The sequence below is a fragment of the Salvelinus sp. IW2-2015 genome, linkage group LG9 (genome assembly GCF_002910315.2).
Source record: "Salvelinus sp. IW2-2015 linkage group LG9, ASM291031v2, whole genome shotgun sequence".
NCBI classification, from domain to species: domain Eukaryota; kingdom Metazoa; phylum Chordata; class Actinopteri; order Salmoniformes; family Salmonidae; genus Salvelinus; species Salvelinus sp. IW2-2015.
Window position 1 is genome coordinate 21,716,647 of NC_036849.1, and position 14,559 is coordinate 21,731,205.

A 14,559-nucleotide genomic window follows, 5' to 3' on the forward strand; every position below is an offset into this window, starting at 1 on the left:
TGCTTAAATTGGCCTGCATCCACTGAGAGCGAGTGGTCTGGAAATTACACCACATGCTCTTTTCCCAAAAACCCTCAGGAAACACTGGTTCTCTCTGCATCTATCCACTGATAGACAGGGGAGCAGAGGTCTTCAAATACATACTGTACAGGAGTCACGCCACTGAGCACGTTGTCACTCACATAGACGCTGATGCATAAACACACTCACCTTTAGTGTTACGCCCAGTACATTGATGGCATCCTTGACCTGGTGGTGAATATTATTCTGCATCAGTTCYTCACATACCCACAGGCCCAGACTACACACAGCTATACACCTAGAACACACAGAAGACCAGTGAGAGAATACTGATGCACGCTATGGGACCAATTACATTCTTACTCATGTTGTATCTCTGAAGTTGCCCCCTTTCCATTTTCTTCTTACATTACACAAATTCATCAAATATTTTATTTCATTATACTATTTCTTAGAAATTTGAACATGAATCCAATCAGTCCCATTCCCTCCACACGACCGTACCTTTCTTCTGTACCCCCATCCCTTTCATACCTGGCTGCCTCACAGGGTTCATTCCGTGCCGTCTTCAGTAAGATGTTGACCAGATAGTCCTGAAAGGAGAGGGCAGAGAAGACATGATGATGAACAATCCACTTCATATACCATCCAAAATGTCAATTTTATTCATCAAGATACTTGAACTCTAATGCAATGTATTTATTCGTTTGCTGTCTGAGTATTTACTGAAAGGACAAAGTAAATGTAAGAACTCTGAATACCTTAATGTCCTCGTTCCCAACGACGATGTCATCAGTTCCAGGAACAGTCTGCAGTAGAGGAATCTGCAGGTAGAGGTTGGGAAAACAGACCAGCGACCCAAGGACGGTCTGTGCGTCAATCCTCGGAGCCTTTCAGATGAAAATAACACACATTCATTGTCTCATCACTACAGAACTCTGATTATGTTGCATGAAACATTTCTCTTGAAGGAAAAGGCTCTAGGACCAGGAGAAAAGGCTCCAGGAGAAAAGGCTCCAGGAGAAAAGGCTCCAGGAGAAAAGGCTCCAGGAGCGGCAGCATTATGTCCTTTAACTCACTGAATATGTTGTTTCCATGGAGTTGAATACTGTGTGTAGTACATTCAACACACTAATCTGAACTTCTAAATGAAGTATAGCAGAATATGTTTAACGATCCTAAATACATATTGCACCACATTTGATGTAAGCCTGCCTGCCTGCGTGTCTGTGTGCGTGTCTGTGTACCTCGGCGGTGTCGTGGCTGAGGATGCGTGCTGCAGCGGTGATGAAGTCTCCCACCAGCATAGTGAAGCCAGGCAGGCCCAGGTAGAAGAAGCGTGGGGAACAGGAACGGATCACTGTGTTTAGAACGTCCTGAGAGGGAACACAAACACACCACAAAGATGGTCATGGTAGTTAGGTCAATGGATGGATTGAATGAGCATTAAAATAAACATAGAGCCATATCTTTTGTAAGCAGGTGGCATGTATTTCTGATATTGGGATGGCTGTATTTTGGGGAATGGACAGACACTGAGCTCTGGAAAGGAATAATAGCATAGTAGTGCATCCCAAATTGCTACATATATGACAACAGTGCACTCAGGAGAGCACAGCATTTCACAGTCCATATCTTACAAAAAGAAAGTGAGAGTGTGAATGAGGGATGGAGAAAAAGGGAGGGGAAGAAAGAGGCAGCAGATGGGTTGATCACACAGCACAAGGGAAGGGGAATTGTGGAACAAAAGTACCACACACACACACACACACACACACACACACACACACACTATTAAAAAAAGTATTGAAGAGGGATTTAAGTATACGTGGGCAGAACGTACCGCTCCACAATAACAATGGTCGAACTCATCTCATTACTCTGATGGCTAGTAAAGTACAGTACACTGAAAACATGCATTGGGTTGGGTATATAAATAAAGTACTGTGTCTAATAAAGAACTGAAATAGGTTGCAAGTGGATGACCTCACATTGCCTTAAATGTTCAGGAGTGAACTGAATTCTTGAGATAAGAATGTATAGAACTACATAAGTGGGGGGGGGATTGTTTGTCTTAACTGTGTGTGGGTGGTGTGTTTGTGTTTGTGTGTGTGTGTGTGTGTGTGTGTGTGTGTGTGTGTGTGTGTGTACACAGCCAAGGTCCAGGCCAGGAACACCTGCCTTTTGGATAGCTGTAAATGTGTGTAAATCAGGTGGTTCAAACAGCGGCCTTGTGTCTCCCTGAGTCCTAAACCCCAGTACACCTCAGCAAACACCCGACACACTCCTCCCCAACCCCTCCCAACCCACCCACTACATTAATCCCCTCAAATGAAGCCTTTGTAGACACAGAGTGGGGAAACAAAAGAGGAATATAAAAACACAGGCAATAAGGAACCAGTCAAAACATAGCGCGGCGGCAGCGTTGGGTTTGGAGGCGCATTTTACCCTAATTTCTGCCGTAATTGACCTCTGAGAGGCGTAATGTCGGCTGATCGCCTGAAGTTAGCATTTTAGGGGAAGCGAAAAACCTACAAAGCATTTCCATTCTGCCTGAAAGTAGAGGGAGCTGGATGTGAAAGGAGTGTGTGGTAGTAGAGATTTGAGCACTGCTGCGTGCGGTGGGGCTGAGGGTTGGCAGTAGGATTGGCCTGCTCTGCTCTGTTCAACAAAAGGTGCATTAATACAAGCCTGACAGGAGGCTTCTTAACCCTTTCATTCTGCCGTGTTTGGTAGGCACACAACCCACATTTCCTACATGGAATGAAATATGTCCCCATTTACTGGTCATTAGTGACATCATGACACTACTATCAGTTCTTATCACAGAAGGAGTTTGTAAAATGGGGTTTTCCCAGTCCAGGCATGTTAATAGGTAGTGCCCATCTGTATGGCTATGTCAAGGTGTAGAGGTGCTTTTGGAGGGTTTAATCATCAACTAAACCGCTGGGTTTTGAACCGCAGCACAACTCAACTGTCACATTTCCCTCTCTCTCCACAGGCAGCTGTTACACAGATGAAACAATCCCTGTTTCTCTGATAAATTGAGGGGAAAAAGAAACCGATGGCTTTGCACAGGGAGAGCAGGTGTTAGAGAGATGTTTAATGGCTGGCTCACACAACCCTAGAAGGCACATTTAATGCACAAGCAACAACTTTTCAGTAGGCTGAACAGCACTCTTATTAAATAGATTACTGCCATTGTGCAAAGGTCAAGGTAATGCTACTGCAGACTCGGTAGACTGCTCGCAAGAGAGAGAGACCGAAAGAGAGAGAGACAGACTGGACAATACCAGGGACATTGGCAGCCAGGAGGAGAGGATGTACCCTCCTTCATAGCCCATCCTTTTTTAGTGAAAAAACCCTGTCATGTTATATTTGCAAACATGTGCAGTGCTTTTTTTTTTGTTGCTGTTGAACATTTCAAGACTAGACAGTCCATTAAAATACAAAGAAATGGGGAAAATATATAGGGAGAATTTGAGTGGGACAGAATAGACTAAAGAGAGAAGAACAGTAGATTTGGGAGGGCTCCTGCAGGGGAGGGTGGATAGAGGAAGGAGGAGGGGAGGGGGATGGAGTAAGAGGCACATTGTTATGTAAAGCAGGCGTGCGGCTGGGTTGTCCCTCCATTGTGTGGCGTGAGGACTCTTTCTCCGGCCAATTTGAACACGCTCCAGCGCCCAGCCAGCTCAGCACTGGCAGCCCAGGCCCCATAATATATTTAGGCACGACAAAAGCTGGAGAATGCCACCCTGTCCCTCTTGGCCGGCCCCCTCATTTCTCTACAACGCATTCCCCGGGAGCTCCCCTTCCGGTCATCTCCGGCCCCGGTCATCTCCAGCTCCGGTCAACGTGTCACTAATGGAGCACGACAGACGTCAGTCCATAATTAATCACAAATACACGGCAGGAGCTCAAACATTACTTAACGACATGGAAAACATTCTAATAACCTTGTCGTGCTGCCAAGGCGCAATATAAACCTGTGGGCAGAGGGRAAAAAACAAAATCATTGATTTACAGTTTTTCCCCCTTCAATCTCTTTCCAACTCACTCCCTCTCCTGTTTTTAGAGCAGCCAACAGGCTAACCAGGCAGGCGGGCAGGGTGTGGTTAGATAGAGTAGGACCATGCTGGAGTGAGTGGAGACAACATGCTAAAACAGTGTGCCCTCATCACCACCGGCTGGCAGGAGGCGACAGAACGAGAGGTCGGGAGAGATCCAGTTGACAGCTGAGCAGAGGCCTAGAAAACGCAAGACTACACTGGCGTGAACCCAGATGACTCTTACCTACGCACAAAATATTACATCACCAGCTTCATCAACATTCCTCACATTTACCTTAGCTAGTCCAGAACAAGTAAAAGGGGTAAAGGTAATGCATAAGCAACGTCATCATCAGCAGGACCTATGTCAACACATGACAAGAACATGACAATAAGCATGTGCTATGTACCTGCGACAGTGCATTGCATCTTGCTGCTCTTGTATGGAAATGACAATGCAACAAAGCTAAGATGACTTTGGCTATAGCCCCATCTAGTGTTTTTTAACCCACCTACACTCCCCCACATTTGGGGGACTAACCGATATATTTTGTTTATATTCAAATGTTTATTTATTATTCAAATGTTTTATAATGAACAAAAGTACAAACGCAACATGCAACAATTTCTAAGATTTTACTGAGTTACAGTTCATTTAATGAAATCAGTCACATTAAATAAATTCATTAGGCCCTAATCTATGGATTTAACATGACTGGGAATACAGATGTGCATCTGTTGGACACAGATGCCTTAAAAAAAAGGTAGGGGCTTGGATAAAAAAAGGTAGGGGCTTGGATAAAAAAAGGTAGGGGCTTGGATAAAAAAAGGTAGGGGCTTGGATAAAAAAAAAGGTAGGGGCTTGGATAAAAAAAGGTAGGGGCTTGGATAAAAAAAGGTAGGGGCTTGGATAAAAAAAGGTAGGGGCGTGGATAAAAAAAGGTAGGGGCTTGGATAAAAAAAGGTAGGGGCTTGGATAAAAAAAGGTCAGTATCTGGTGTGACCACCATTTGCCTCATGCAGCGCGATACATCTCCTTCGCATAGAGTTCATCAGGATGTTGATTGTGGCCTGTTGAATGTTGTCTCACTCCTCTTCAATGGCTGTGCGAAGGTGCTGGATATTGCCGGGAACTGGAACACGCTGTTGTACACGTCGATCCAGAGCATCTCAAACATGCTCAATGGGTGACATTGCAGGCCATGGAAGAACYGGGAAATATTTTCAGCTTCCAGGAATTGTGTACAGATCCTTGCGACATGGGGCCGTACATTATCTTGCTAAAATATGAGGTAATGGCGGCGGATGAATGGCACGACAATGGGCCTCAGGGTCTCGTCACGGTATCTCTATGCATTCAAATTGCCATAAAACGCAATTGTGTTCGTTGTCTGTAGCTTAAACCTGCCCTTCAGCTTCATTAAATAGTACCTGCAAAACGCCAGTCTCAACGTCAACAGTGAAGAGGCGACTCCGGGATGCTGGCCTTCTAAGGCAGAGTTGCAAAGAAAAAGCCATATCTCAGACTGGCCAATAAAAAGAAAAGACTAAGATGGGCAAAAGAACACAGACACTGGACAGAGGAACTCTGCCTAGAAGGCCAGCATCCCGGAGTCGCCTCTTCACTGTTGACGTTGAGACTGGTGTTTGGCGGGTACTATTCAATGAAGCTGCCAGTTGAGTACTTGTGAGGCGTCTGTTTCTCAAACTAGACAATCTAATGTACTTGTCCTCTTGATTAGTTGTGCACCGGGGCCTCCCACTCCTCTTTCTATCCTGGTTAGAGACAGTCTGCACTGTATTGTGAAGGGAGTAGTACACAGCATTGTATGAGATATTCAGTTTCTTGCCATTTTCTCGCATGGTATAGCCTTCATTTCTCAGAACAAGAATAGACTGACGAGTTTCAGAAGAAAGTTCTTTGTTTCTGGCCATTTTGAGCCTGTAATTGAACCCACAAATGCTGATGGTCCAGATACTCAACTAGTCTAAAGGCCAGTTTTATTGCTTCTTTAATCAGAACAAAAGTTTRCAGCTGTGCTAACATRAWTGCAAAAGGGTTTTCTAATGRWCAATTAGTCTTAAAATTATAAACTTGGGTTAGCTAACACAACGTGCCATTGGAACACAGGAGTGATGGTTGCTGATAATGGGCCTCTGTACGCCTATGTAGATATTAWTWTTWTTTTTTTAATCAGCCGCTTCCAGCTACAATAGTCATTTACAACATTAACAATGTCTACCGGTACACTGTAATTCTGATCAATTTGATGTTATTTTAAATCGACCCAAAATGTGCTATTCTTTCAAAAACAAGGACATTTCTAAGTGACTCCAAACTTTTGAACGGTGCAGCAGGTAGCCTAGTGGTTAGAGCGTTGGGCCAGTAACCAAAAGGTTGCTGGATCAAATCCCCGAGCTGACAAGGTGAAAATCTGTCATTCTGCCCAACCTACTGTTCCCCGGTAGGCCGTCATTGTAAACAAGTATTTGTTCTTAACTGACTTGCCTAGTTATATAAAGTTTACATGAAAAAAATTCATATTCATATGACTGGCGATCAGGAGCGCCTTTCCTTTGTATATGAAATCAGGACCATCCCTCTTGACSTGTTATTTGGTCCCACTTATCAGTAAAAACTTGAGACCTCGCTACTTTTTTTGCAATCAAACCTTTTTTACTTTTTATGAGTGAAACTACAGCCACAGAATGCAAGAGACCCAAGCTGTCTCCCAGAGCGGTCCCATTCTCTTGTGTTTGATAATCGCTCCCTCTTCTGGCCTTAGTTACAGGAATCTACATCAAGTTGTTTCCACATATACAGTACAGGGAACATAGAATAGCACATGAAAACAGGAGAGGCAATGTTTCGACCCCTGTGGATCTTCGTCAGGCTTCCTCTTGGCCATACCTGTCTCACATGGACTCCTCATACTGAATAGATGTATTATTAACCGAAACCTGCTTAGTATAAAACTAACAGTGTCTGGCAAAAATGTCCATGTGTTACCTGGTCCTCGCTGGTGAAGCCCTTGTGCATGACTTGGTAGAGATGGACCAGGAAGTCACTGTTGGGCAGCACGTCCTGGTTCTTAGTCATCATCTCACAGATTAGTTTATAGGCCTGCAGCTTCCCCGTCTTGAACTCTGCTGGCAGCATGGTGGCCTGTGGGGGAGAGGGGGGAGGGTGAAAGGAGGAGAGAGGGATAGCCACATGCATGTCTTTGATAGTTAGGTGATGTGTGTAGATGGAGTGGACTTCTGAGCAGCTGACTCACCTTGAAGAGCCAGGAGGCCAGCATTCTGAGAGGAGGGATGAAGACAGGGCGGGGAGGAGATGACTGGTTATCCACACTGATGCCCAGGTTGTCCCGGATCTGCAATTAGTGCATTACTGCATTAGCCTGATTTAAAATCTACAGAATACATTGCCTTGCGAAAGTATTCACCCCCTTGGTGTTTTTCCTATTTTGTTGCGTTACAATCTGACATTTAAATGGGTTTGGATTTGGATTTCATGGAATGGACATACACAAAATAGTCCAAATTGGTGAAGTGAAATTAAAAAAATAACTTGTTTCAAAGAATTCAAARAAATTCAAAACGGAAAAGTGGTGCGTGCATATGTATTCAMCCCCTTTGCTATGAAGCCCCTAAATAAGATCTGGTGCAACCAATTACCTTCAGAAGTCACATAATTAGTTAAATAATGTTCACCTGTGTGCAATCTAAGTGTCACATGATCTGTCACATGATCTCAGTATATATATATATATTCAACAGTTCTGAAAGGCCTCAGAGTCTGCAACACCACCAAGCAAGCGGCATTATGAAGAAATTGAAGAACAAGGCGCTATCCAAACAGGTCAGGGACAATGTTGTGGAGAAGTACAGATCAGGGTTGTGTTATAAAAAAAKATCAGAAACTTTGAACATCCCACGGAGCACCATTCATCGATTATTAAAAAATGGAAAGAAAATGGCACCACAACAAACCTGCCAAGAGASGGCCGCCCACCAAAACTCACAGACCAGGCAAGGAGGGCATTAATCAGACAGGCAACAAAGAGACCAAAGATAACCCTGRAGGAGCTGCAAAGCTCCACAGCGGAGATTGGAGTATCTGTCCATAGAACCACTTTAAGCCGTGCACTTCACAGAGCTGGGCTTTATGAAAGAGTGGCCAGAAAAAAGCCATCGCTTAAAGAAAAAAATAAGCAAACACATTTGGTGTTTGCCATAAGGCATGTGGGAGACTCCCCAAACATATGGAAGAAGATACTCTGGTCAGATGAGACTAAAATTGATATCTTTGACCATCAAGGAAAACGTTTTGTCTGGCGCAAACCAAACACCTCTCATCACCCCGAGAACACCATCCCCACAGTGAAGCATGGGACGGAAGTTCACCTTCCAACAAGACAATTACCCTAAGCATACTGCTAAAGCAACACTCGAGTGGTTTAAGGGGAAACATTTAAATGTCTTGGAATGGCCTAGTCAAAGCCCAGACCTCAATCCAATTGAGAATCAGTGGTATGACTTAAAGATCGCTGTATACCAGCGGAACCCATCCAACTTGAAGGAGCTGGAGCAGTTTTGCCTTGAAGAATGGGCAAAAATCCCAGTGACTAGATGTGCCAAGCTTATAGAGACATACCCAAGAGACTTGCAGCTGTAGCTGCTGCTGCTGCAAAAGGTGGCTCTACAAAGTATTGACTTTGGGGGGGTGAGTAGTTACGCGCTCAAGTTTTCAGTTTTTTKGGCTTATTTCTTGTTTGTTTCCCCAAAAATATTTTGCATCTTCATAGTGGTAGGCATGTTGTGTAAATCAAATAATACAACCCCCCCAAAATCCATTTTAATTCCAAGTTGTAAGGCAACAAAATAGGAAAAATGAAAAGGGGGTGAATACTTTCGCAAGCCACTGTAGATGACTGAATAGATGACATGTCATCTGGGCCGATGAGAGTGTTTGGAGGCTGGGCTTACCTTAGCCAATTTGTGCCACAGGTCGTAGAGGTAACTGAACACCTTGGCGTGGATCCTGGGGCAGCGGATGCTGTTGACATCCCCCAGGATACCCAGAATCCTCCTCCAGAGCACAAAGGCTGAGTCAGCGTGCCAGCCTGTCAGGCTCCCGCCTGCAATGATGCTGACATCATCAGTCAGACACTCACTGCTGTCTACAAGGCCAGAGAGGGCGAGAGAAAGATAGGAGAGAGAGAGAAAGACAGAGTGAGAAAACTCTGATTTACTACTGTATAAACTAGATTGTAAAACACAACTCTAGGCCTGTCCACACCCCGGACAATGAGGTGATTCAACACAGAGATCGATTTTGCCCAGTTACCAGTCACAAACAGCTGAACAGATGATGGGTGGAACGGGGGTGTGTGGGTTGGGTATAGGATAAACAGTGCAACACAGAGGGTGATGGGCAGGGCAGGCTAAAAGAGGGTGTGTAGGGGAGATAGTAGGGACAGTAGCAGTACCCAGGTCCTGAGGCATGTGTAACACAGACTGATGCATGGTGTCCTCCAGGAGCTGGGGGCAGTCCCGGCACTCAGGGTGCACGAGCAAAGCTGGCGAGGCGGGGGGGTGCTGGTGCTGAGACAGTGGTGCGGAGTGGGGAGAGAGGGCACACTCGGGACCTAAAACAAGACAAGGGGACAACGAGGAGACAGCGGRGCTTGAGGGMGCACRGGGACAGGAGGACAGAGGCTGTGAWTTTACATTGAATCAATTTAGGAGTACAGACAACACAGACGAGATGGGGTGGGGTCCTGACCCTATCGATCTGGGGTGGGGTCAGAGGTTACACAAAGGGACAGGGGTTACAGCTGAGGTATTCTTACATTCCTTTCATTGGACAAGAATTGCCATAGCAGTGTTCTCCAAAAACTAAAATGTACTGCAAGGGAGCATTCACCCAAGGAACCACAACATTTTGAGATACTTACCTAAGATTTAATAGCAATGAGACTATCACCTAGCTTTGCCCAATGAATATGTAACAGTGTTAACCATTCCATCTTTATGTACTCATGAGCCGTCGTCCTAATACCTAACACAGCTAAAAAACAAAGCTGCCAGCTGCCTGCTGAATAAAGACCCCTGAGCAGGTGGTAAAACTGGAACACGTCCAAGGCTAGATAGAGGTGCATAGAAAGTGAGCGTTTTCTCTTTCTCCGAGGTGGTACAGAGCTTCAGAGGCCAGGGTGAGGGAGGACGGGCAGGCAGGCAGGCAGGCAGGCAGGAAGGAAGGAAGGGGAAGAAGATACAGTACTGTAGAGCAGATCACCTTCCCCCAGACAGAGGCTGGCTATGAAGACTATTCTAATCCTGTGAAAGGTCAGGCTGCTCTGAGATAAATCCCATCACCACCCACAGGCAGACACACACCTCAGGTGAACGTGACAACTTATACAACCTCACAGAATACCAATCTACTGGACCTGAGTTTACAGTGTTCATTCAATATAAACCAATCCCCTCCAAGCCTCATTAACCTCCATCAATCCCCCCAGAAACCTTACCCAGACCTGAAGTCACCCCTGCACCCCCCTGTCCAGTCCAATCCAGTACCTGCAAGGGCCTCATTGTGGCTGAGCAGCAGGTTCCTCTGGCTCCCTGTGTCTGCTGTGACATCTATCTGGGCTGACTGAGTGTCTGCCTCCTCCTCAAAGGCCTGCCAGGCCAGCAGGCTGGCTGTCAGCGTCGTTCAGGTACCCGTTGGACGTCTCGCTGCTCACACTCTCACCTGGCGAGCGAAGGAGAGAGAGGTCATGTTATACTTTGAGACAAAGTGTGAGACGGGTGAGACAGCTGTAATTCTTCTCACTTTTTCTCCGGAGCTGGAGCCTTGTGTATGTGTTGTGTCCCTCTACAGGGTAGTCCAGCTCAGCTGGACTGCTGCTCCGCCGGATCAAAATCTGGGGAGCACAGAGGGAGAAGTCATCAGTGGCTGTTTCAGAAAATGCCTCTATCAGACTGCAACAGATGCCCTGCAGAAATACTAATTCAAAGCGAGAGGGTCGTTGATTTTGCATCAGGTGTGTGACTCACCAAGGGTGGGTCCGCCGTCTCTCCTCCCTTCTGACGTCCTGCCATCGGAGCCACAGGAGTTGTTGGGGGAGTACGCTCTCTTATGGCCTGGAAGTCAGAGTGTCTGTTAATCCTACTGGACACACACACATAGCAGACAGCCAGTCTACTCTGGTCATAATATTGTTCTAGTCTCATCCCTACATCTCTAGATGCAGGATCAGAAATATGAGTTTATAGCCTGTAGGCTTCAACGCACATAAATCAGTGTGTGGATGGATACATTGTTGGCATGAGTCTAAATAGGTCCTCTAGGGCAGCTAAAAGGCCCTATGTTAGAACATGCCCTCATGCTGTGTGTGTTTGCCACCCATTGATGTATCCTACCTGGGAAGGTGTCAGACAGTTGCTGTGTGATGTCGGAGGTGCTGCTGCTCGTGGTAGAGGGCTGTCACCAGCTCCAGGTCTCCATCTCCCCCAACTCGGACAGCTGGCCCTCCTCACGTTGAGCACCACGACCAGGGGGCAGGGAGGGGGGGGGGGGGGGGGTGTTAAGAGCGTTAGAGCAATGCATCAGGCAAGACTCATCTCATACACACTACACCTGTCATTTTCTACCACACAGCATTCTGGCAACTTAAAATGATTACATTGCTTTAGCCACATAGTGAGATGGGAAAGGAACATACAGTTGTACACATTAAAACATACATTAGAACAGACTAGTATAGAATCTTCTTTAGACAGTCATCCTTTTTACTTTCTATCCACTTCCAACCAAATGTTAGTAAGTAGCTGTGAAAAACAAATGAGGGTTTCTACTCCACTGACAGGGCTATTGGAGACAGCATATAAATAGTGAAAGCAAACAGGGTGAAGGTGGGAGGACACCACACAGACAGGGTGAAGGTGGTGTGGATACCACACAGACAGGGTCAAGGTGGTGTGGATACACACAGAACAGGGTCAATGGTGTGTGGGAAACCACACAGACAGGGTCAAGGTGGGAGTACACCACACAGACAGGGTGAAGGTGGGAGGACACAACAGACAGGGTGAAGGTAGGAGGACACCACACAGACGGGTCAAGGTGGTGTGGATACACACAGACAGGGTCAAGGTGGGAGTACACCACACAGACAGGGTGAAGGTGGGAGTACACCACACAGACAGGGTGAAGGTGGGAGTACACCACACAGACAGGGTGACAGGTAGGGGAACACCAAGCAGGTGAAGGTAGGAGGCACCACAACAGCGGGTGAAGGTAGGAGGACACCACACAGACAGGGTGAAGGTAGGAGGACACACACGACAGGGTGAAGGTAGGAGGACACACACAGACAGGGTGAAGGTAGGAGGACACCACACAGACAGCTCTCAGAAAACACTTTACCTGAAAGCCTGTTGAGAGCAAGAGTTCAAGAAGAGGAGGAAAGACCAGGCAAGAAAGAGCTTCACAGTGGTGAAGAGCATAGGACGCTTTAGTAGCGGGCAAGCCTCATAAAGGTGGACACAGCTGCTGATAGACTGGCTTCGCTTAGCTTCCATCACAGAGAAAGAGAGAAAGAGAAGAGAGAGAGAGAGAGAGAGAGAATGAGAGAGAGCGAGAGAGAGAGAGAGAGAGAGAGAAGAGAGAGAGAGAGAGAGAGAGAGAGAGAGAGAGGAGAGAGAGAGAGAGCGAATGCAGGAGGAAAGAAGAGAGCAAGAGGAAAAAGAGAGAAGTCAATAAGACCATTCAATGCAGAACATATAAAAGAAGAAATAACTTAGTGAAGGTAAATATTACTAAAGAAGAAATAACTTAGTGAGGTAAATATTACTAAAGAAAAATAACTTAGTGAAGATAAATATTACTAAAGAAGGAAAAAATCCACTAAGGGCTGAATCCTAATTGAGATCTGTGGGGGATAACTTGAATTGTCAATAATGTCAATTTACTTGAAAATGCAAGAAAGTTTTTGTGTTGATATCACAACTTCAGTGCCTGTGAAGAAGAGTGAAACAACAGTGAAGAACAGGCACAGTGAAGCTACTGAGACGGGAAATGAAGACTAATAAAGACTTCACGTAGTAATAAGAACCTAAATAGAAATATGTTTATGCCTAAATCTGAGGCTCGTGTCATGTTAAATTGAATACTTTGAGGGCTCTGTCAATCCGAATACAAATAACACAGCGCTCTAAGAGAATTTGTTGTTGCACAATTAAAAAAATTAATATTTTTTTAAATCTTTAAAAAATTACATTTGAAAGACACACTAGGGCACATGACAGAAGAGGAGCAATAGAAATGGCCTGAGCACATCACAGTAAAGGCAACTTATTTCCCTCCACACGTTYTAATGTTATCTCCTTGAATACACTAACAAAAAGAAAAGCAACTGCAGCTAGTTAGTGCTGGGAGACTAGAGCATTTAAAGTAGATAGGGATACAATGAATGTACAGTACAGCAAATATGACAGTATTGTACAGAGGTACCGGTTTTGAATGGGTAATAGTCCGTCAATAGGGCAATATGACCCTATTAATTAGTTCCCAGTACTTTCAATATCCTGTCGAAGGAAATGCTCATCAGAAAAACATTGCCAAGTACGTATTTGCATAAATGAGTATACACAAGTTTTCACCGTTTTCAAAGATAAGACATTGGGGTATTGTGTGTGGACAGCACTTCAGGCATCATTTAAAGGAGAGAGGAGCATTGCAAGATAAGGAGGACTCCATTCTCTGCCCATACCACACTTTAATTACTCTTTCATTTGGAGATAGCATAGTTTCTGCTACAGACCGCTACTGTTATCCGTTTATGCATATTAATGAGCATTAATTACGCTCTTAATGAAATTATCAAAAACGGCCAAGGGATTGATGTGTGGGCTCCCTCTCAAGGAGAAGAGGGTGGAGGGGGAGGGATATTGGGACGTTTGAAGATCAATTTCGGAGAAATCCAATTAGGCGAGAGAAAGGGAAGAATTTGATGTGGTTGGCAATTCATGTCAGTCTCTGTCTGCATGCAGATATACGCACATGTGTATTCTCACACACACACACACACACACACACACACACACACACACACACACACACACACACACACACACTCTCTGTCTCTGTCTCTGTCCTCTCTGTCTCTCTCTCTCTGCTCTCTGTCTCTCTGTCTCTCTGTCTCTGTCTCTCTGTCTCTCTGTCTCTCTGTCTCTCTGTCTCTCTGTCTCTGTCTCTCTGTCTCTCTGTCTCTCTGTCTCTCTGTCTCTCTGTCTCTCTGTCTTCTGTCTCTCTCTCTCTGTCTCTCTGTGTCTCTGTCTCTGTCTCTGTTCTGTCTCTCTGTCTCTTTCATTCAATTTAATTCAATTCAAGGGGCTTTATTGGCATGTAAACAGTAAACATTACACATACAGAAGTTCAAACAATAAAGACATTACAAAGTTATTTATATATATA

The 14,559-nt window shown here is 45.2% G+C and overlaps 1 protein-coding gene across 1 annotated transcript in view; it reads right to left on the reverse strand.

Moving 5' to 3' along the window:
- Positions 1–14,559, reverse strand: part of LOC111969029 (ral GTPase-activating protein subunit alpha-2-like) — a 196,638-nt gene that overhangs the window by 65,716 nt on the left and 116,363 nt on the right. Inside the window, 11 exon segments of the mRNA XM_070445286.1 lie at positions 211–319; positions 556–614; positions 783–911; positions 1,269–1,397; positions 7,081–7,236; positions 7,349–7,447; positions 9,063–9,256; positions 10,659–10,782; positions 10,784–10,833; positions 10,915–11,005; positions 12,576–12,658. Coding sequence (XP_070301387.1) covers positions 211–319; positions 556–614; positions 783–911; positions 1,269–1,397; positions 7,081–7,236; positions 7,349–7,447; positions 9,063–9,256; positions 10,659–10,782; positions 10,784–10,833; positions 10,915–11,005; positions 12,576–12,658 — 1,223 coding nt within the window.